Here is a 25,050-nt window from a genome sequence, read left to right on the forward strand (position 1 = left end):
GCAGAGATAATGAAATTTATGGGTCTTAGAACATTTGTCTTAAGACAGTGTGGACTCTTCTGAGTCCATTGTTAGATTGCTTTTTGATCCTTTTGTTATCGATGGCTGGACAATGGCCACTGCAACACCCCAGGTATTTCTATCATTTGGGATATTGCTTATATATTATAAAAAGTGCTTCAGACCATGAGGGTGTTGATCCAAATCTGGACACAGCAGCATTAATATTCACATTAAGAGCAAACAGTAAAACAATAAATATAATGATATAAGAGGCTGAAAAAAATGATTACGCATCATAGACGAGGCTTGTCTTCAGAAATCTAATATAAATGTCAACAAATTACTTCAAAAGACAGGTTAATGTTGGTCCATCTATCTTATTGTTAGGCAGGCACATAGAGAATGGCATTCATAACTTTATTATCCAATAACAGACTTCTGTTAAATAGATATTGATTGCTGTGGAAATAAAATGCCACCCCTTTAGGGCCTCGTTGGTTGAAAGTAAAAAAAAAGAAAAAAATTCACTGCCTTTGCTGTAGTCAGAGATTTCTTTGTAAGATATTAAAGAGGGAGGGAAGAGCCTCTTCTCCTTAACAAATCAGACAACGCACGTTTATTTTACTTAATTATGAAATTGTAAATCTGTTTAAAATTAGAGATTAAAATCTGACACGTGGTGGGAAATGGTTCAGATGGTGGCCACACCTGCATTACAGTTAGTATTTAATTGCTGTGCTGCAGAAACCTGACGGTTTGGTCCATTTCTGCTGACTATGGGACTCCTCCAGGGTCCCAAAGCCCATCCTTCTCTGTGAAAGTTACTGTATTGTGCAGAAGATGTGCAAGACACCTTGGGGTCAAAATGTCAACTGCAGTTGGTGGGCAATCCGTTGCTGTAAGGCAAGCCTAATTGTTTTTTTGTTCGTCCTTTTTCAAATCAACAAATTAAAAGAAAGTTTTAGTGACTGAGAAAGCATGACGGCTAGGACTGAAAATGTGGACATATCACAGTATCTTCACCAGTCAAGTCAAAGGAATAAATTAACCACCCAAAAATAAAAACTGTTTTGACACAGGTTGTAGCTTCCTTCACTCCGCACCCCCATCAAACAATCCACACAAGGAAATGGTGGGATTACAGAAAAGATTATTAGCTTCTATTACTGGATTGAAGAGTACTGCATCTCCGTTTTAAACTATGATGTAAGACAGCTTCTTCTGTGAGAAATAAAGCATCAACCGCCATTTCAAGAGATGTTACTGACCACTGAATATATTTCAGGTCAGGTCATTCTAATTTGTCATAAGCACATAAATATTGAGTTAAAGACAGTAAATTCAGATGTACTGTGGAGAGCATTCTCAATGGCTGCATCGTCACCTGGTATGGGGGTGGGGGGGTGGGGCTACTGCACGGGATTGAAATAAACTGCAGAGAGTTGTAAACTTAGTCAGCTCCATCATGGGCACTAGCCTCCGTAGTATCCAAAACATCTTCAAGAAGCAAAGCCTCAAAAAAGTGGCATCCATCATTAAGGACCCCTATCACCCAGGATATGCCCTCTTCTCATTGCTACCATCAGGGAGGGGTTACAAGAGCCTGAAGGTATACAGGCAACAATTCAGGAACAGCTTCTTCCCCTCTGCCATCCGATTTCTGAATGGACATTGAACCCATGAACACTACCTCACTACTTTTTTATTTCTATTTTTGCATTTCTCATTTAATTTGACTATTTAATATATATGCTGCATACAGGTACTGTAATTCACAGTTTTTAAATTCTCTATTATTATATATTGTAATGTATAACTGCCACAAAGGCAACAAATTTCATGACATTTGCCCGTGATATTAGACCTGATTCTGCAGATGCTGGAAATCCAAAGCTAATGCACAAAAAAATTCCATCGACAAGAGTCTTGGCCTGAAACATAGACTGCTCATTTCCATGGATGTTACCTGATCTGTTGAGTTCTTCCAGCATTTTGTGTGTGCTGTGAAATATTGAGGTACATTATTCAGTAGAGTAGAGTCATATGCTCTTTCAGAATAACCAGAACATAATACCTTTATTTGATTGTGTCAAGTGTTAGAAATTGTGGTCCTGTAACAACACGTGATAATCACTGTGAATTGTAATGGTCTGACTTCTCAAAATATCATGAATGATTTTTTTTAAAAACTGTATTCTATCCCATCAGTAATCTTCAATTAAGTGATTTATAATTATTCTGAAAGGAGAGTTTACTGGTTGGATTTTCTGTATCTTGTTTAATTGTTTAATCGATTGATATTATGCAATAACATGATAGAAGTTTCATGCAAAATACCAGCTTCTTGAAAAGCAAAGCACTATAAATACTGGAAATATGATATAAAACAAAAACAGGCTGGAAATAACTCTGTATATTAGACACTGGAAACAAGGTTCCAGATGAAAGTAAATTGATATGAAATGTTAATTATTTTCCTTACAGATGCTGCCTGATCTACAGAATATTTCCTGCATATTTTCAACATTCAAAGTAAAGTTATTATCGAAGTACATATATAAAGTACATGTTAAGCACAGATGGTCGCCATGGTAACAGAGGTCAGCACAGCACAGCTTGGGGGCATTGAGGAGTTCAGAGTTCAGAGTTCAATTTCGACTGTAAGGAGTCTGTACATCTCTCCTGTGGGTTATGTGGGTTTTCCAATTTCTTCTCACAGTGCGAAGATGTACCGGATAGGTTAATTGGTTGTTGTAAGTTGCCTCATGATTAGGTTAGAGCAGGGGTTCCGAAACTTTTTTATGCCATGGACCCCTACCATTAACTGCGGGATCTGTGGACCCCAGGCTGGGAACCCCTGGGTTAGGGTTTATTGGGTTTGTCAGGTGTTGCTGGGGTAGTGTGGCTTGTAGGGCCGGAAGGGCATGCTCTACGCTCTATTGCTCAATTAAATAAATAAAACACCATATTCAACCCTGAAATTCATTCTCTTCTGGGCACTCACAGTAAATACAAGAAACATTAGAGAATTGCTGAAGGACAGCACCCAACAGGGTGGACCAATGATCAAAAGACAACAAACTGTGCAAAAACAGAAAGAGAAATAATATTAATATAAGTAAGTAAGCAATAAATATTGAGAACATGAGATGAAGAGTCCTTGAAAGTTAGTCCATTGGTTGTGGAAACAGTTCATAGATTGGATGAGTGAAGTTATCCACTCTAGTTCAAGAGTTTGTTGGTTGAATGGTAATGACTGCTCCTGAACATTGCGGTGTGGGTCCTGAGGCTCCTGTTCCTGATAACAGCAGCAAGAAGAGAGCATGGTCTGGGTGGTGGTGGGGGGTGTCCTGTGACAGCGTTCTTTGCAGATATGTTCAATGGCGGGGGAGGGCCTTACCCTTGATAGACTTGGCTATATCTATAGGCGTTTCCATTTTGTTTTTATATTACCTTGAGGACTTGTTTGAGCATTAATATTTTATAATTATTTATAATATAAACACTTCTTAATTTTCATTTATTGATCGCCTGCGTTGCCTTTGCAAAGGCAACATGAATCTCTCGGGATTAATTGGGTTATTTCCGTAGCAGACAAACCCGCCGCGCACTAGGACCCAGGGAAGCATTCAGTTCCGCCGTGGAGGGTCTGGCCAGCTCGAGCGCAGACAACAAAAGCAGACTTGAATTGTCTCTCTCTCCGCATCCACACCCTACCATACACAGTTTGGTGAGTTGCTTCTTTCGTTAAATAAAAGGCTGAGTGGGGAAAATCGGCAATCTGTGTCTATCTCCTTATAAATAAATGTAGATGCGCTGTTGTTGTAACACTTTTATCGAACTCGGGTTTGACATGCTGCAGTAAGATATAGACGCAATGTGAAACGAGAAAATTGGGAGGTGATTTATTTCAGTGTCTCTACAACTGATATATGGAGACGGTAAGAATTTTCAAATTCTATCATATATGCCGTGTTCATTTTTAGACGTCGGGTATTTTCTCACCTAGTAAATATTAATTCCACAGTATTTTGCGGGATTAGCGCATACGTTTTCCATTCAGTCCATTATGAATACGTTCTGCAGATTAGCAATAATGAACAATAGTACTTTCCCTTCAACTACGCTGCAACATTCTCTATGTTATATAATTGAATGAAGAATTATATCTAATCGTACACGAAGTTCCCCCTCTTTAAATGAAAGTAGCATTTTTCGTTACCAATTCAATATTTGATAAATCACAGCAATGTATCCTTTTGTTAACGCCGCCTTTGACAGTAAGTGTTCAGAGGGCTTTTTAATGATTCACTTATCGCGCCTTTGTTAACAAGTGTTTCGTATGAATCCTCCTTGTCGTGTGCCTATTTACCTTTTCGATGCATAGCGGTTCATGAAATATGTATTTTATTTGTACTCCGTTATACGCTGTTCATTACGAGGAGAAACCCTTCCCCAGACATTGTTACCTTAACGCATGGGGTCAGAATTGCCGTCTATGTTGGAGGTTTCTGCTTACCACAGGGAGTAAACGTTTGTGTTCCAGTGTGTGTGTGTGTATTTTTCAAAAATCGCGTTTTACTGTTAGGTCAATTTTGAAGGTCGGTTGGAGCTGGAATAAATACGTCTTGTTTCCGAAATTTTGTTTTGCAGTGAAGGGATGATGTCATTTTGAGATGATCTGTACCTCTTTAGTGCACAGCCTCTCAGATTTGGCGCAGCGTAGGTCAGCCCATCCAACCTTCCTCACCAGCTTTATCTCAGCTCCAGCCTCGAAAGCGCACCCCTGGTGCAGCAGCTTGACTCGCCCACGTCCCGGGGGGTGGGGGTGGGGGGGGGGATATCTGGATGGACCCGTGGCACAAAATGATGTGCTTGGGGATTCAGCGGTCACGTGGAACAAAGTGAGGTTCACCAGAGTTACCTCACACTCTGCAGTGATGACAGCGTTTGCCCGTGAGTCAACTGATCATGAAGTCTCGCTCTACAATACAAAAGATGTCTGGCTTTGAAGCTATTTCTTCTGACCACAAGTAACAGCTTTCTGAGTCATTTGTTGCTGCTTGTATTATTGGTAGGAAGAGGTAATGGTAATTATTTGGATAATTGTTAACTGTTTTTTCTACATTCTGATTAGTCAAAAAATTACTTTCTTCACAGATGCTGCCTGAATTGTTGAGTATTTTCAACTTTCTGTTTTTATTTCTCATTTCCAGCATCTGCATCTATGTTTTTCCTTATAAGAAAAGTTAATTTGCAGTAGGAATTTATACTCATATTTCCAACCTACATTGGTAATAATATCACTTGGAATTCCCACTGGGTTGTCTATTAATAACGGGGAAGGGGAATTTGGGGAATGGAAGATCATGGTTATTTTTCTATTTCATTGACTTATCTTTCCATTCACTGTGACTCAGAGAACAGACAACTAGAATGTTGGCAGAACAATGTTTAGTGCAATGATATTGCTGATATCCAATTAGCAATCTCTGCCCTTAGGACAGGAAAAAAAACAAATCAAAGGGATAATGTAAAATTATGATGGCAGAGACTTGAGATCAGATAATGTAACCCAATGATGTTAAGTGCAATAAGCACTGTAAAAAAACTTAGTCTGGTAAATTCTTGATTAAAGGCAAGAGAATGTGTTGAGAAGAGGCCATGGAGATTTCTATCATGATTTTGCATTCAAGTTTATAAAGACCTTGGTGTTTGCAATATGGACCATGTTATTATGATGCACACATTGAATGAGCTGCAGAGGAAAAGTGCGAATTTTAAGGTCTGTGTAAGTACAATGTATGATGAACAGAATACAATAAACTAGCAACAAAAATGTGTTCTGCCCAACTGTGTAAATAATAATTTATTGTATTTTGTACATTATACATTTTTACTTGAATGCAAACATTAACAATCAGAGTAAGTCCATTGTGTCTGATTAGGTCCACTATCTGGGTTGCAAAGATGCCAGTCAGATTTAGTATATTGACCTTCAGGGCTCAATTATTTTGTAGCCTGAAGATTTTGTGTGTGTGTGTGTGTGTGTGTGTGTGTGTGTGTATATATATATATATAATTTTTTTTTGCTTCGGCTAAAGCACACCCAAATCAGACCGAAAAGTTTGTGACTTTCGGACTTGAGCAGTGAAGAACAAGTTGATGTTCAATCCACTATTGAGGGAGTGCTGTATTGTTGGAAGAGATGTAGTTAGGATGAGGTATTCAACTAACTCTCCATTCACATGTTCTGATGAAGTGGGGTTAATGGGTAATACATATTCCAGGTGACCTGGTCAATATTATTTTCTCAACCATCATTACCAAAAACAGATTAACTGTCCATGTTTATCATATCTTTAAATAGGACCATTCATAGATTTTTCATGTTTGTATTCCTAACAATGGTGACCTAACTTCAAAAGTATTGTCTTCCTTGGATTCTGACATGAAATATGTCTAAAGCTCTTGGGACTATATAATAAATAAAGATGTGATCTTTTTAATGTTGAAATGGAATTATTCTAATGTTTCACTTTCATGAAATGGCACTTTAGAGAGGGGATTTTGGTGGCAAGGTGAATGAAAGATCTTCCGGGAAAGTGCCAGATAGGGCTAAGCTCGGGATTTAAGTCTTTTTTTATTATTTGCATTCAAGGCTTATCTGAAGCTAATTATTAATGTTTGTTAACCAGAAATGTGAAGGGATTGTATTGGAATTTGAAGATGGAAAGCATTGGTGGAAATGTGACTAGTACACTGTGATCAGTTTACTGATTGATTATGGATTGCTTTAATTCCCTAGAGATTGAAATGGAAACATAACACCCAAAAATTCAGTCCAAAACCACATTCATTTCTGCACATGCATCATAATAGGAAAACCACTTCTAAGGGAATTTTCCCATTTATTTCAAGTCCATCTATTAACTGTTGAGTTAGTTAGTATTTTTCTATCACAAGATGATACCGTACAGACTAGAAACAAAGAAGAAAATTCCAATTAAGATTATGCAACTTAAATAAATGTAGATGAATGACCAAAAGAGAAGTTCTTAGGTCAGTTTTCTGAAATTAGTTTTTGTCCATTTAGCACTGGAGAGTGGAAAGCTTCAACAGTCAGAAATTATGCGTCAGTGATAGCACTGTTAGATTTAGTGCAGGTAAAGAAAGCTCCCTCTACTGTATCCAGTGGAAGAGTTCAGAGCCAACACATTGCCCCTGTGTAACCTTACAATTTCAAATTCTAGCCTACTGCTCTCTTCAAATATGATGGTCATTATTTTCTGTATACATAGAGCACAGCAGTCTTATCAATTCTTCGGAAAGATCTAATAGTTGGATGTCATGGATGAACAAAGTTGGGTCGATGATCCCTCCCAACTTTAACAGATGTTCCAGTAGTTGGAAACCGAGCATTTAAATTAGTGTCATGAATGTGATATAGAAGAATTATTTTATGCTTTCCAGCAAGTAGAAGCCAAAGGCCATATATTTCCTAGAGTTTGTGCTATGTTTCATATTGAAGCCTGTGTCTGTTACAGGTCTGTTTGATCTTCCACTCTGATAAGTTAACCGAAGCATGTTCCAAGAAAAAGAGCTGGATTTCGGCCATTTTGACGAAAGGGACAAGACGCGTTACTCAAAGGGTTCGAGGATGAATGGTTTACCCAGCCCCACGCACAGTGCTCATTGCAGCTTCTATCGCACCCGAACCTTGCAAGCCCTTACCACTGAGAAGAAAGCCAAGAAGGTCCGTTTCTACCGTAATGGGGACCGGTACTTCAAGGGCATCGTGTACGCAATATCTGCTGACCGCTTCCGTACCTTTGATGCTCTGCTGGCAGACCTGACCCGAACCCTGTCTGATAATGTGAACCTGCCTCAGGGAGTTCGCATTATCTTCACCATTGACGGAGCTGGGAAGATCACCAGCCTTGATGAACTGGAGGAAGGTTAGTACCTGGTGACCACAGTAACTGGTCAGATCTTATTTTCCCTTGCTTCCTTCAATTTTGTTCTCTTTTGGTTTGTTCAGGTAAATGTTACTGAATAAGTAAGTATCATTCTAAATCAGGTCACAATGCAACCCAGGCATTAAATGTATTGAGGTTTGATGTTGCGATCTCATTTTATTGATGTTTTCCTGATTTAAGTAAATATATTTAACTAAACAAAATCTATTGGCTTGAATTTAAAGGGCGAGGTCCTCATAGGTGGTTAACTTATTAAACAGTTGAAATGCTTTTATATCATCCAGGATTTTGACAGGTTTCCTCACTGTAAAGAGTTAAGAACCATTCCCTACCCCTACTCTTGTCTCAGACAATAAGACTGTCAGAAATGGGAACATAATTAGGCCATTCAGCCCATTGAGTCTGCTCTGCCATTCCTTTGTGGTTGATTTATTATCGCTCTTAATCCTATTCTCCTGCCTTCTCCCCGTAACCTTTGATACCCTGACTAATCAAGAACTTGTCAATGTTTGTTTAAATGTACCCAGTAACTTGGGCTCCAAAGTCATCTATGGCAATGAATTCCACAGATTCACTGCCCTCTGGTAAAAGAAATTTCTCCACATCACTAACCTGAGACTGTGTTCTCTGGTTAGAGGGTACTCACCCACAGTAGGAGACATCCTCTCCATATCCACTCTATCCAGATTTTTCAATATTCGATAGGTTTTAATGAGATCCCCCCCCGCCAATTCTTCTAAACGCCAGTGAGTACAGACCCAGAGTCATCAAACACTCCTCATATGTTCACCCTTACATTCCCTCTCCAATGCCAGAATATATTTTCTTAGATAAGGGGCCCAAAACGGCTTGGAATCTTCCACATGTGGTCTGACCAATGCCTTGTAGGGCCTCAGCTTTACATCCTTGATTTTAGATTAGATTATTAGGTTAGATTATGAGGACACTCAGTCCTCGTTTATCGTTATTTAGAAATGCATGCATTAAAAAATGATACAATGTTCCTCCAGAATGATATCACAAGAAAACACAGGACAAACCAAGACTAAAACTGACAAAACCACATAATTATAACATATAGTTACAACAGTGCAAAGCAATACCGTAATTTGATAAAGAGCATGGTTTTTAAAAAAAGTCTCAAAGTCCCGATAGCCCCATCTTCTCATCCAAATGGCAGAAGGGAGAAACTCTCCCCGCCATGAACCTCCAAGCGTCGCAAACTTGCCAGTGCAGCACCATTGGAAGCACCCGACCACAGCCGACTCTGAGTCTGTCTGAAAACTTCGAGCCTCCGACCAGCCCTCCGACACCGAGCACCGCCCCGGCTGCCGAGCAACAAGCAAGGCCCAGGACTCGGGGCCTTCCCCCTCCGGAGATTCTGGATCACACAGTAGCAGTGGCAGTGAAGCAGGCATTTCAGAAGTTTCACCAGATGTTCCTCCGTGCTCTCACATCCGTCTCCATCAAATCAGGATTGTGCATGGCCCCCTCTTGACAGATAACAGACATCATCACCGGAGTGGCCGCTGCGAGCTGCGTTGCGCTGCTATCTTCTCCTCCTAATTTATATTCTTGTCCTCTCAAAATGAATGTTAACATAGCATTTACCTTCCTTACCACAGACTCAACCTGAAATTTAACCTTTATGGAACCATGCATGAGTACTCCCAAGTCTTATGGTTTTTCTTTCCTTTTTCTGCAGTAAAGCTGCAAATGATCCAGTTTCCTTAGCGGAATTATCACCAGGTATGAAAGAAAAGGGGTATAGGCAGGGTTAATGCAAGGATGCTTTTGCCACTGGGGGATGGGTGAAACTAGAACTAGAAGTTAGAGGTTATAGGTTAAGGGGTGAAAGGTGAAATATTTAAAAGGAGCCTCAGTTGTAGAAATAGCTGCCAGTGGAAGTGGTGGCTGAGGGTTTGATTGCAGTATTTGAGAGAATTTTGACCAGGTACATGAATGGGACGGGTATGGAGGGCTATTGGCCAGGTGAGGGTCGATGGGATTAGGCAGATTAACAGTTCATCATGGACTATATGGGCCTAATAGCCTAATTCTGTGCTGTAGTGCTCAATAACTAAAAATAATCAGGAGGCTAAATTGTGTCGGCATTGATCTCTTTGATAAAGTTGGGCATAGGAAAACTAATTTTAATCTTGCCTTTCATTCTCTAACAATGTGGAATTGGGATTGTGCATTTCTTTTTAACAAGGGTGTGGTAAAATTTCTAGAAAACAATTTTTGATGCAATTGGAAAACATCTAAAATGGTCATTGTTGGAATTAACCCATCAACCAGTTCTCCAAACTCATTTCTTATTTCCATCATCGTAGCGTTGATCAGCAGCAGTGGGGTAGCTTCCTTCACTGCCTTTTGACTGATATATGGTGAATATTATCTTGCTATCAACCAGTATCGCATCATTTACTGTTTGGGTGACTATACTGCCATTGTACACCCAGCAGCAGCTGTGATATAATTCCTTTCGACATGCTGCTGTGCCCAACGCATTCCTTGCTGTAAGGAATAGATAGCAGAAATATTAATAGCCCTCCTTCATAAAACTAGTTAGTTAATATGCTGAATTTGATAATTACAGTATGTGGCAAAAACAAGTTCCCAAGTGTAACAATTTATGACAGATGGAGCTAGCTGAGCAGTTATGGTCGTAAATGTGTTTTTTTTTTGTTGTGACTAAAGACTGGAAACTAATCACCTCCAAAAGTTCTTTGGGGTCAACTTAAGTGTCCAGAATTCTTTTAAATTTATACTTTCCTTCAGGCAACAAAGCCTTCCCTTTGGCCTCATTTCACTTAGAACTCCTGATTTAATCACTCACGTAACAATATGTTGCTTGTTTAACCCTGTGCTTGTTACTTGCATGGTTGCACAGTTCAGGAATAATATTAAAAGTGAGGAGAAGTGGGTTGATTAGTGGCAGTGCAAGAAACAAATGCTAATACTGACTGAGTGATTGTACACGTTCTAGTATCTTAGTAATCACTGCAATCCTTCAAGTCAAATGGTGTGTTATTAACTAAAAATCTCATGAAGAAATTATCCTAAATATTAAGAATCATTGATGTTAATTTGGGCTTCACATAACATTCAGGTTGACAACAAAGGCAAGCCATCAGTCTATGCAAAGACACAGACATTGAATCCAGTATACCCCATACATGTCATAAGTCTTAATATATTTGGCTTGCTATGTAGAGATTACTGGCCTGAAGCCCAAATGCCACTTCTGTGCCAAGTGTTTAGAAAAGATTTTTTGTTGTGCCCTAGACATGTATGCAATAATTTCACATAAGAAGCCGCAGTGTAAGCAGGACATGAATTTCCCTGCAGCACAATGTAAGTAGCGTTAAGCTAGTCTGTTGTTAGCTCCTTCTACATTATTCCCAAGTTGGTGGGTTAATACCTCTATTGAACTAGGTATTTCATGGGTACTCACTGGTCTAGATGATGTAGTGAGCTGGTATAGACTGTCTGTGTGGTAAGTGTCAGTTGTGGTTTTGGATTCATCTCTGCAAACTCCAGTAACTCATGTAGCCTGAGCATCTCCCCATCTCCCCATCTCCCCATCTCCCCATCTCCCCATCTCCCCATCTCCCCATCTCCCCATCTCCCCATCTCCCCATCTCCCCATCTCCCCATCTCCCCATCTCCCCATCTCCCCATCTCCCCATCTCCCCATCTCCCCATCTCCCCATCTCCCCATCTCCCCTTCTCCCCATCTCCCAGAATAGGCCCTCCTGGCTTTCCTGAAGTGCGCCACCGAGCAGTCCCTGAATTTAAAGCAAGCCGAATCACAGGACAACTTACAATGACCAATTAACCCACCAACCGGTACATCTTTGGACCACAGTCATGGGGAGAATGTACAAACTCCTTACAGGCAGCAGTGGGAATTGAACACTGGTCACCGGTAATATAAAGCGTTGTGCTAACCAGTACGCTACCATGCAGTCTGGTTACAGGCACCAGACCTGCCTTCCAGTGTTTAAAGGATTTAAAGTGTACTCACTTCAGTTCCAGAGCCCTGTAATGTTATTTTATGTCACTACCTCCCTAAGTTGGGAGTGGAGAGTTTATGCCCTGACTGCCATCATTTGATATGGTGGAACCCTGACTTCCCCCATTACTCATGGTAGCATAGTTAGTACAATCAAAAGTTAAGGGGGCTGACCTTCAAATATATCCGAGACCTAAGATGGGTTCAGGGAGAGAGGGCTGGATTCAGGGATGTGACTAGGTGGGAGGTAGTGAGAGCTTTTGGTCAGACATCCTGGGTCATTGGGTGTATTTAAGGCAGAGATAGATAGGTTCTTGATTAGCCAGGGTATCAAAGGGTATGGGGTGAAAGCAGGGGAGTGGGGATGATTGGAAGAATTGGATCAGCCTATGATTGAATGGTGGAGCAGACTCGATGGACTGATTGGCCTACTTCTGCTCCTATGTCTTATGGTCTTATGGACACAGCTAAGGGTGGGGGTCATGGAGACACAAGAGATGTTGGAACCTCGAGCAATAAACCAATGTGCTGTAGGAATTCAGAGGGGAAAATACTGTCTGTGGAAGGAAATTAATTTTTGAAGCTTTGGGTATACCCCTGCATCAAGACTGCAAATAGAGGGATGAGATAGGGTAATGTGAAATCAAGTATTAATTAAATGGGTCTAGGATGAATGAATTATATTGACCAATTACACTACATAAGAAGCTGTGGAGTGTAGATTGAGGTATCAAGGACTGGGCTGAATCTGTTGGGCTGAAGAGGATTGATGGGTGAGCCAATGGTGTTGTTACCAAGGGGAAGGTTGACAGTCCAGCACCACTATCCTGGCAGTGCCTGACAGTGGTGGCTCTTAGCAGTATAGGGGCTGGTTTTCCAGTTGTGGAGGTGACATTGTTTGATAGATGTCTAATGCTAAAACTGTATCAGAATTGCAAGCTAGACTCAAGCTGGGAAGGCTCTGAGTGTATGCCTGGAACTATGTGAAATGAATCAGGAATAGTTGGTATCATATTTCGCTTTTTTGAGTTTTATTTTGAATCATATGCCCTGAAATAAACTGTTAAGTGATTTGATTTCTTGGCCTTTGTTCTCGTTTAACATGGGAACACTGTATATGAACTCTCTCAAATCTGTCACTCTCGTAATGTGAAAGTTTGAATGTAACGAATAAACAGGCATGGCCAAATTGAGATTTCAAGAAGAAGAGAGATTATGGAAAATTAGTGAACCTCTCCTATCTGTTTCTATTTACTGAACTTAAAGCAAAGCAGAGAGCACAGTATGGGTAGAGCTGATAGCTTTGTGAGCATCCATTTAATGCCATCTGGCCTACGTTCTACACTTATTGGTTTGGCTTTTATTTAGTATTTGCTTATTTATGTGATAGCAATTCACTTTGTAGTTATCTCATTATGAATTTATTTTCTTTGGAGACAGAATTAATTTTATAGGCTTTGTTCAACATTTAATACTGGAAGCTGTAAAGTGCTTAGACTCAATTGCCTGCAAAGACTTGTCTTTTCATTAGCGAACTTCCCTTGTTGGCTGACCCTCGTAATATCATTTTACTTTTGCTGAACAAAACTGATGCATTTTAACAGTTCACATCGGCATTAGAATGATTTTCTGTCAGGCATCAGTTAAGACGAGGAAATGCAAATGAGTTTGCAAATTTTTAAAAAACGTTCCCAAGTTTGATTTTCCCCTCCCTGCATTTTAATTAGTGGTGCTCAGCTTCTTGTGGTAGTGGGTATCCATTATAGTTGGTCACAATGTCTGTGGCCTGGGAGGACAAACAGATCAGGCATGTCTGTGGTTCTTCAGCTCTACTGTTGACTTCATGGATGTGCAGAGAAGGTTGAGTTTAGTTGTGATTTCCGAAGTCAAGTTTATGCCATATATATGGGAAACATACCTGCAGCTGTATCACATTATATAAGCAGCATTCACAAGGATGCATAAATCATGCCTGGTTGTTCCAAGAAAGAAGGCAATCAGAACAAAAAAAAAAGCCAACCATTTTAGCGATCAAAGTGGACATAGTGTTGCTAAATTGTATTGATTAGGGTTTTGAACAGGAGTAAACAACACCATTCTTCCCCACCTCTTTGATGGCTCAATGGATACGTCCATTACCAGTCTCTATTGAGCAGAAAGTTAAACATTTAATCCAGTATTCCATATCAACTGATCTGAGCAGGTAGGATGGTAAAGCTCCTTAAATTAGCCTTGATCCAGTCAGGGAAGGAAGAGAAGTGAGGAAAAATTGGAACTCTTGCTGGCTGTTAGCTGTTGGAAATTGCGTTGTTATGGGCCTGGATCAGAACACAATTGGGTTTGGATGTGATACAGTACTTTCAAATTCTAATACAAACTTCTACATAGGCTCAAGCATGGCCGTGACTGAGAAGGTAGGTGGCTAGCCCCAAGATGGTGCTTGAAAACAGAGGAGGAAAAATATAAATAGCAATGGAATAACTTTAGAATATATTGCCAGGCTGTCTCTGTCCCACCCCCAGAATATGTTTCCTTTTTATATATCCACGATCTTTCTGAAGAGCCAAAGTTAATAAAGAGTTATAAATGACCTTTCAGCTGAGATACTTGATTCAGCTAATCAAGTGTTGATTTATTATTATTTATTTAAAAAGTACATCATTTTGCTGATAACAAGGTCCTTAGCATTGTCAATGATCCCTCACGTCTGTCCAACAATCTCTTTGAGCCCCTACCATCAGGCAGGAGGTACTGTAGCATTAGGACACGGACTGTTCGGATGGAAGTCGGCTTCCTCCCTGCAGACAGTGACATGACTGAACTCTCTGCCACCACCCAGATTTCACCACATATGAAACGCCAGTAGCATTATACGCTTTACTTTTTAACATGTATCATAAATACATCTTATTTGTTAATTGTGTTAAATTACTTTGTGTTGTGTGTAATTTATATGTACTGTGTTCTACACATTGGTCCATTGGAATGTTGTTTTGTTTGGTGATGTACATGTAGATGGTTGATTGACAATAAAGTTGAACTTGAACTAATTTTCCCAAAAGACGTGAATTGCCATGCATTTGCCAATTAAGTTATTCTGCTCTTTTAGTTTTTTATCCGTATTTTGAGAAAGTGATAACAATATTCTGCTGTTACCACCCCCAAAAGACAAGAGGAAGATAACTTTAAATCAAATGTTATTAATTAATTGAATGAAAATAGACACACATGAGTTTTCAGTTTAGTTATTAAGTAAAGAATTACATAAGAATTTTTATTCAAAGCCTCAACTGGGATCAAAAGCAAACTGAGAAGCAATTAAGAATCTGAAGCATATCAATGTGCATATTGAAGCCATTCATAACATACTGTTTTTTTTTCCCTATCTCTCCTACTCTGAAAAGGAATATTGGCCTACTGTGTGCTTCAAAAGTTCTAGTCCTTGGAATTTACGTAGATCCCATGTACAAGGTACTGACTAGCGTGTGGAGGGCTTCTCTAGAATTATAATTAATTCAGCAAATTGACAAAGTGAGCAGTGTACATTCCTCCCCATGTGTTGCATGGGTCCTGATTAAATGTATTCGAAGGTTCATTTTATTCAAATATATTCAAAGTATCCAACTCTGAAATTCTGCTCCAGATAGCCAGGAAATCAAGAAAGAAAAGAACAGCAATGTGATCACCAATCTCTACCCCCCCCACATTCCCCCCTCCACGCACAAAAAAAGAACAAAAAAACTAAATAGACACATTGACCCCCCCCATCCCTCTCCTCCACACATAAAAAACGAGAAAGATTGCATGAAAAACACAATATTAAAAAAACCTTTAAGACTGAAAAAGTCTATGGTCCAAATCCAAATTCAAAATGCAGAAAACCTGGGTAACATTCTCTGGGCATAGCAGCAGGCCATGCAGGCTTCCCTCCCCTGCAGCAGAGAGATCCCACCCGCGATCAAAAGGCAGTGTCCCCTATCCAGCAGGAGAGCGATCCCACCAATGATCAAAAGGCAGTGTCCCCTATCCAGAAGGAGAGCGATCCCACCAATGATCAAAAGGCAGTGTCCCCTATCCAGCAGGAGAGCGATCCCACCAATGATCAAAAGGCAGTCTCCCCTCTCCGCTAGGAGAGCGATCCCACCAATGATCAAAAGGCAGTCTGCCCTGTCCAGCAGCAGAGCAATCCCACTAATGATCAAAAGGCAGACTCCCCTATCCAGCAGCAGAGCGATCCCATCAATGATCAAAAGGTAGTGTCCCCTGTCCAGAAGGAGAGCGATCCCACCAATGATCAAAAGGCAGGTAGCTGGCGCTGGTCCAATGTTTCATTTTCCCTCGTCGCTTTAATTGACAAACAACGGAAGCTTTAATCGGTATAATGGAGTCAAAATCTCGCCACGATGTTCACTCGTGCTCCCTCTGCCTCCTAGAATCCTCTTGGAGAATGCAGAGTGCTGAAACACCCACACGATCTCCAAACTGCAAATCACAGGAAATTTATTTCAAAATAAATAAAAGTAACTTTCGAAAAGTTGCAGATTCTTCCTCAAAGGACGCCAGATTCTTTTTCCTTAATGGGTTAACTTTGATTTATATGTACGTTGGGTTGACTTGATTTTGATAGGGTAATGGAAAGTTTGATCAAGAAATTTAATTTTCTATTACAATTTACAATTCAAACTACCAGTACTTATTTCTCTTGTGGATTGAGGTATTGCTAATTATATGCCAGCTACTGTCCCTGCTGGCAGTAATCACTTACAGGTTATGACCTTAATCTGTGTTACCCCTATAAGAAGGTATATCTACTACAAAACTATTTCTATCACTGATATTTAAGGCATTTGTGGATTTGTCACTTTTTGGAATTCATCTAATTCATTCAGTGTATTGCTGGCTGCTAAGTTAACTTATATACAGCTATATTGACTGTTTGGCCTTAGTAAACATCCAGAATATTCATATCAGATATCTAAACTGAACACCAATACTAAAAAAAGTGAAAGCATCCCTTTCTGTCTTTCTTTCAGTGTCAAATTATACCCGGTATTTTCTTTCTCTTCTCTTTAGGGGAGAGCTATGTTTGCTCATCACATGACATCTTTAAAAAAGTGGATTACACTAAGAATGTGAATCCCAATTGGTCTGTGAATGTCAAAGCCTGTGGTACCCAGAAGGTGCCTCAGTCTCTGGCCAGTGCCAAGCACATGACTGAAGTCAAAGAAACCAAGGATTTTGTCCGCCCTAAGCTGGTGACTGTTATACGGAGTGGAGTCAAGCCGCGCAAAGCTGTCAGAGTCCTGCTCAACAAGAAAACTGCACACTCCTTTGAGCAAGTCCTTACCGACATCACTGAGGCCATTAAGTTGGAGACGGGGGTAGTGAAGAAACTGTACACATTGGATGGCAAACAGGTGAGTTTTGCAGTTCTCTCAGCTGCGAGGTGAGCCATGAAATCTGTGCATGTAGTCCTGTACTACTGTGAATAGTTTGTCAGTTGAAATCTGCATTGTACTTAAATAACTGATGCTCTAAATTTTCCACTATCTCAAATTTCTGATATTCTGTGAGGCAAGTTTGTTTTTGAAACAACTTGTAAAAAAAAACATCATTAAAACCTGGACACTATTAAAATAAGTATTTTACTACGCGTCATCATCTAGGTGCAAATCTTCAAAGTCCTGTTAGAGTTACCCAGTGTTATTCTTGGTAATAAAATGAGTTTAGAGCTTTATTTGTTTGGAGTATCATAATGATCGTTAGCATAATTTGAAAGCATGATAATAGGGCATGTTTGGGTAATGGGTAGCGCAATCATTTTACAGTGCCAATGATCACGGTTCAGTTCCCACCACTATCAGTAAAGAGTTTGTATGTTCTCCCCATGACTGCTTGGACTTTCTCTCTTATTCCAAAAACATATGTTTAGTGTTAGTGAGTTATGGGCATTTTATGTCGGTGCTGGACTTCCCCCAGCACATTGCAAGCGATAACACAAATGTTGCATTTCACTATATGGTTTCGCTATTTTCATGTAGGTGTGAAAAATAACACTAATCTCTTAAAAATCTTTAACCAAAGATGCACTTGATAGTGATAGTGGATCAGCAGAAGGATTTGAATTATTGATAGATCATCTGATGCATGAACATGCCTCAGTCTTTTAAAGGTGCAAGGAAGAACATATGGTAAAAATGTGCACCGCTTTTTATAACAAGGTTGAGTTGATAAAATGTGAAACAAGTGGCCAACTATACTGGAGGAAAGAGGTTAAAGCTCCATGTGATAGCTAGTACTTGTATTTAAGAGTTTATTGAGGACTGCCACAGCAATCACCAGATATAACAATAAAGGAATTCTCTACCAATGGAGAAGATAACATCACAGGTGAAGGCCATCTCTGAGGACTTATTAATCTTGCCACATGCTCTTTGTTTTGCTTTTTAATTTTGATAGATTTCATTTGAAACTAATAATGACAATAAGCCCTTCCTTCCATTTCTGAAACCTTGCTCAAGTGTTATGTATTGATGGTGTTTTAGCTTGGGACAATGCACTCTTTTCCAAGCAATATGTACAAAATGGTGAAGGAACTCAAAAAGTCAGGCAGCATCTATGGAGGGAAGCATCTGCAGAATCTCTCTGTGTTTATGATTTGCCATCTCCTCTGATTCATTTTGCAAATCTCCCAACTGTTCTCACATATGTTTAGAGATGATGTTTGGAGTAGCAATTAAACTCAGACATCTACTTAAAATCAGTTGATCCATCTTGGTATCAAGTGAAATTACTAATGACATGATTAAGATGTACTGTTCATTACCACATCTCCCAAAATAGAATGGCTTTAAGTAGAGCTGTGCAGATTTGTCCTTGGGTTTATATTCAGATGTGTGCAGCTTCAAGATAACAAGTGCATTAAGAAGGATACATGAGCTTTGCAGTGGAGTGGGTCATCTCATACTGTTGAAGACAGATAACAAAGCCCCTGTATAGCAGGTGGACATCTCTGTTTGAAACATAAAACTGTTTGGCGCAAAAATCACTCATCAGCTTGAAGGTAAGCATTCCCCATGTTTTTCAAACTGGGACATATTCTAACAATAGTTATGGTCTCGACTGCAGCTATTCTGACCTTACAATCCATCTTGAAGACTTCGGCCAAATTTGAGTCTCCTGTGATTTACTTTCACCTGCATGAAATAGACATCTCCTGCAGTGTTATGTGTAAAATGACAGTTCAGCACCATGCAAAAATCAGTCTTGTCCATTACATGTGGTCCACTCCACATTTGTTATCTAATATTAAAAATAGTTGATTAGCCTCACTGGCTGTGCCATTTCCTGGAAAATAGTAGGTTAATGATGACATGAGCAACAAGGAAACTGAGAACTTCATCAAAAGTATCAGGTATGTCATTTTCCCTTCCTTATTTCAATAATATGGCTTGATTTAATTTACAGCATAGTATTAATGTTGGCTATTTCTTAGAAATGTGTCTAAATGAGACAAATGACCATTAGAAGAAATGTTCTGCAATACTATACTTACTATGAAATGATGTGAAAGAACTGTATGCAATGAAATTGTGTTTGTCACTAGTCTTGACGAAGAACAGACAGTGCCAGAATCGGAAGTAAAATTCAGACTGCTTGAGTTTAAGGAGAAGTGGTAGGTAGGTGTCACAGTTTATCATGCCTGATTTCTCACCTATGTGTGAGATGTTTGTGGATGCTTTGGCAGTAATGCAGCATCATCAATGGATATAAAGTTAAAGAACTCCACTCTCAATTACTTCAATCCAAATTACCAATGCTTAGATATTAGATTTCATTCTTTACATGGTGGGCTAAGCAATACTCTGTATTGTACTATCATATAGACAGATCAAAGTTCAAAGTAAATTTATTATAAAAGTACACATATGTCACCATATACAACCCCAAGATTTGTTTTCTTGTGGACATACACAATATATCCAAGAAATACAATAGAATCAATGAAAGATCACACCCAGCAGGACAGACAAACAACCAACGTTCAAGGGAAAACAAACTGCAAATACAGAAGAGAGAAAATAATAATAATAAATCATTATACAATAAGTGTCAAGGACATGAGATGAAGAGTCCTTAAGAGTGAGTCCATGGGGTGTGGGAACAATTCATAATAAAGTTATCCACTCTGGTTCAAGGGCCTGATGGTTGCAGGGTAATAACTGCTCATGAAACTGGTGGTGTGGGTCAATGCAGAAGATGGGAACATTGACCAGAAATATGTTAGAAGCAGCACACTGGTAGTCTGGAATCAAAAGCATGCATTATAAAAGGACATACATGGGTCCTGATGGGACCACAACCTCAGTGAATTTGCCAGCACTTTGATGCACTAGTGTCGGAGAAAGGAATTGGTAATTAAAGGATTGTTTTCCTTGTGAACCAAACATCAGCGACATACTGTATATTAAGGCATACATGGTGGAGACTAAGGCTACACAAGACCCTAGTGAGAGACCTGGAATTCTCATTGGAGAGGGAAATTCTGGAGATGGAGGTTCTATGTACTGCGACACCATTGGAATAATCCCGGGACACAGCAGGAACCCATTCAACTGAGCGAAAGAGAAATGGGTTTCATGTTCTCACAAGCTGTACACTCTGTTGTAATGAAAAAAAAACTATTTTAAAATTTGTTATGTGTTCTTATCCAGTTCAGGGTATTTTGATGTGCATCAGCAGACAAAGGAGACACTTCACAAGTGTTAAACCACAAGAAAACACTTCATTAGAAGTAGCTCAAATACAATAGAGAAAGTAAAACAAATGTCTATAGTAGTAGCAGTACAGAAATCAAAATAATACTTGTCATGTATTAAACAGGCTGATCTCTGCAATGTTGGAGGGGAGCCATAGACCCATAGACCCAGCAATCTTTCACACAGCCTGTTTCCTTTCTCCAACTCTAACTTTGACTCAACGTACTGTTCCCTGTCTTAACACTGGCACCAGTTGTGAGCTAGCCTAAGACCAAACTCTTCCTCCTCCACAAAGAAAGTTTCCCTTTTCAAACCCTTCAAAACCCCTTACACTAGTACTTGCCCATCCCTTGGTGGTACCAGCTGCATCCCCCCACCCCCGCCCCCCCATTTCTTACGACCTTCAGTCCAGACAGACGTGTTTTTCACCACTATTATATTATAGCTGCTGACTTGTACTTCCATTGATTTTCTCAAAACATTGCTGTGGACTGGTTCTCTTGTACTTTCTCAAAACAATCACACTCCAAGCTAACACCATTTTGTCTACAGACTTACATTTTATTTTAGCATATATCAGGGAGGAATGATATTAAACTCTTTCCTTAACACCTGTAAACAGTTACATCAAGTCATTTCAGTAAGTGGATCAGAGATTCATTCATTCATGCATTATGATCATTGCAGGTGGTGCTGCCAAGAAAGATATGACTAATTATTATGTAAATATCTGAGTGCTCTTGCCTGACTACTGGCGATTTATATTGGTATTTAATATTGAGTATTGAGATGGTCGCTTTGTCTGAACTGGAGTCTAGCGTTCAACATATTCCTTGGGAAATGCCTCTTGCTATCAAGGTGTCTCTCATTGCCCATGCTGCTTTCCTCTGTTTTACTGAGAGCAGAAGCTGGTGGTGTGCAGGTGGGACTTCCCTTTCCTGATCCTCCTGCCCCTCTTACTTCCACCCTTATTCACTCTGCTCTTTATATCCCATAGCTGCTGCTGCTGCTATTCCTCAGCATCATCTATTGTCTTCATTTGACTGAATGGTGTGGCATACTGCATGCAGGAGCAAAGTATCTACAGCTAACCGCAGGTATGACAGGGTATCCCTGGACTGATGCAGGCATAGATGAAAGAAAAATGGGAAGTTATTGGTTGTGTAGAAGGGAAAGATTAGATTGATCACGGAGTAGGTATATATACAGCAGGTCAACATAATCGTGGGCCAAAGGGTCTGTACTGTGCTGTACTCTTCTATGTTTTCAGAAGACCAGTGGCACTTTTACAATCCTTCTAGAGCTTGTGTGGATCTCATTGTAGCAACACACTACCATCTTGTCATTGAGGTTGAATAGTCAATGCCACAACCAGCAATAAAATCAGGCTGCTTGAGTTTGTGGGAGAGGAGGGGAGGAGGTGAGGAGTTGAGGAAGTAAAGAGTAGCACTAGTGCCACTGGGTCTGTGGCTTGGAGCAGTGCAGGCTGTGAGAAACGTCTGCTGGATCATTCTCCCTCAGGATGAAGGCTGTCTGCATGCTTCCCGGAAACATTATGTTCACCATTAGGAAAATATTTCCATTGATCCACAACGACCTGAGCATTGTGATGATCAGTGAAGGAAAGAGAAGGCACACAAAAGCCTTTCTCCCAGTCAACAAGGAAATGTATGTGACGTGTAACTAGTGATATCATTAGACAAAAGATAGACTTTCTGAGGTGAATCGCTCTTGGAGGTACCTGGTTCAGTTCCCCGATGGGTCCAATTTTCTCCAAGAAATTATCACTGACTTGATTTGACCCCAGTAAAATCTTTTTTACACACTATTTGCACATAACAGACGGGACCCAGTTTCTATCTTGAATTGGTACTATGGATCCTCATATACTGTATTTGGGTAAATGCAATAAATGATTTTAAAATGGTTTGTGTACAGTGCAATATGTTTGAATGGAAAGCACAGTATTGCATACAAATAGTATTTAGAATTGTATCTATTATATTTAAAAGCATGCACCGTTAAGAATGGTGACTATTTTTAAGCATGTAGATACAGTAGAATCTGAACACTGAATAATTCCAAATTATGTGGATTGATAATCTTTTGCTGCATCTATATTTTAACTTTGATATTAATTAGCTTTTTGCATACTTGTATATACAAGTCCTTGTTAGAACTGGGGGGATGGGAGGAGGGGTCTCTGTAAGTATTTCCAAAACTTACAAAATGGCTGTTTAAATCACATATTCACCAGTTTCTATGAGTACTGTGCAGTAAATTAGAATTGCAGAGTCTGAGCAAGTGCACCTGGGATCTCTGCAAGGGATACAGAATTGGCATGCTTTCTTACTTTGTTAGCCACTCACATGTACATCCCCTGCCAAGTTAGTTTCATACTTGTGTGTAGGTTATTTCACTTATTTACAGGGCGTGCGAAAAAACTTAAAGTGCAAGTTATTCTGAAAACTTCCTGGTAAATTCAATACAATGTGTTTGCAATCATTTTGTGACTGGAGTGGATGAGAATTAGTGATCTGTATTTCAGGTCATAGGCACAGGTTGTCCCCAGATTACGGCTGGTTCGTTGAATTGTTTGTAACTTGAATCATTTTCTAGTCAGATATGTGGCCACGAACCAAGTTCCCAAGTGGCAGAAGATGCCAGCAGCTCTAGAGCATTCAGCAAATCCACATCATTATCATCAGCTGTGTCGTCTGATGTAGGCGATCATGATCCATGAACATGATTGTTCTTGGTTAAATTTTTCTACAGAAGTGGTTTGCCATTGCTGCCTTCTGGGCAGTGTCTTTACAAGATGGGCGACCCCAGCCATTGTCAATACTCTTCAGAGGTTTCCTGCCATATGTCAATGGTCGCATAACCAGAACCTGTGATATGCACCAGCTGTTCGGACAACCATCCATCACGTGCTCCCATGGTGTCGCGTTACCCTGATTGGGGGGGCTAAGCAGGTGCTATGCCTTGCCCAAGGGTGACCTGCAGGCTGGCAGAGGGAAAGGTGCCTTACACCTCCTTTGGTATGTATTTCCACCCCTCCAACCAATTGCTTGTCCCAAATGCTTGTTTGTATGTATGTATGGGCTGTACCTAGATCAAGCATTGGTAAGGTAGGCTGGACCTGTATCTGTATTGTTACTTTGACTGTTGTAAACGGGAATAAACATGGTTTAGATGGCCCAGCAGAAATGAGTTTGTTTCATATTCAATTGCATATAGTGTGTTTGGTGATGCGGTGGAACAAATTCTGTTACTGCACTGACCTATCTCATTATTGGAAGAAAGATAGGTAAATGAATTTGCATTTGGTGTGTGGAGAATGATGATAAAGTTAAACTATTCTTTTAAAATCATGCCCCATGATGCTTGGCAAGGATAAGAGTACATATTGTAGCATTTTCCTCCTCACTCACATCTAAGAGATGCCCCAGTTTCTCATTCAGTCTTGCCTTTAAAGTGGGAGATATTCCTTCGTTCTAATACAGTTGGATTTTTGACAATGTAATCAGTTTAGCTAAACGACTAGTGGTTCCTGCTACTGATAACCTCTTTGTAATGTCCCTTGGTGGGAAATGTAGTTTTTGATTTTCAGTATAGAACTTAGATTTCTGTTCTAAATAAGTAATTGAATACCTCTGAAGAAGCAGGCACTGGTGTAAGACACCATTCTTAAAACACATGCACATAGGAGAACCACAAGAATTGCAGGAAGTTAATTTCAATACTTTGAGCCAAGACTCCAAGGCTCATCTCATGGAATTAGAGCCTCAGAACATTACAATGAAGAAAATTTGGGATGCGGTGTCACGAGACATTACCATGTTCCTTGATCAGTTCTCCTTGTTGACAACCCTCTGACTGAGAGGTTTGGGAGTTGAAATCCCTTTAGGACTTTAACACCTCAAAGCTGGTTTGAGAGAGTTGACAGCTTCTCTTTTATTTGGGGATATGGAATCACGGTGAAGCTTTAACTGTCTATTGAATTGAACACGAGGTCCAATGGCAGTATTTGGGGGAAAAAAGTGTGGAATTCCTTAGCTGGCATTTATTATTCAAGCAATGCCACTCTAAACACCAGCCTTATGAGGAATAACAAGAGGGCTCCAATATTTATGAAATAACAAGTGGATTTTTGTAATACACTGCCTTTAATGCACTTTTTCTGTTGGTGCAAGAATAGTTGAGGACTTTTATTTAACCGCTTTCTCCCCACCCCACCAAGACACAAGTGATGGAAGATGTGTTTAATTGCAGAATCCAACAATGT

At 39.9% G+C, this 25,050-nt stretch overlaps 1 protein-coding gene across 5 annotated transcripts in view; it reads left to right on the forward strand.

Moving 5' to 3' along the window:
• Window positions 1–3,594: 3,594 nt before the first annotated feature.
• The window catches only part of LOC134353098 (neuronal migration protein doublecortin-like), a 184,110-nt gene continuing 162,654 nt past the window's right edge, over window positions 3,595–25,050 (forward strand). For 2 of the 5 annotated variants that reach the window (XM_063060994.1, XM_063060998.1), the window contains exons 1-3: window positions 3,595–3,733; window positions 7,551–7,961; window positions 17,077–17,420. In XM_063060994.1, coding sequence (XP_062917064.1) covers window positions 7,589–7,961; window positions 17,077–17,420 — 717 coding nt within the window. In that variant the 5' untranslated portion in view covers window positions 3,595–3,733; window positions 7,551–7,588. Of the gene's footprint in view, window positions 3,734–3,754; window positions 3,945–4,869; window positions 5,088–7,534; window positions 7,962–17,076; window positions 17,421–25,050 lie in introns of those variants that run through there. The other 3 variants (XM_063060996.1, XM_063060995.1, XM_063060997.1) reach the window with 3 other exon arrangements.

The sequence above is a fragment of the Mobula hypostoma genome, chromosome 10 (assembly GCF_963921235.1).
Source record: "Mobula hypostoma chromosome 10, sMobHyp1.1, whole genome shotgun sequence".
Taxonomy (NCBI): domain Eukaryota; kingdom Metazoa; phylum Chordata; class Chondrichthyes; order Myliobatiformes; family Myliobatidae; genus Mobula; species Mobula hypostoma.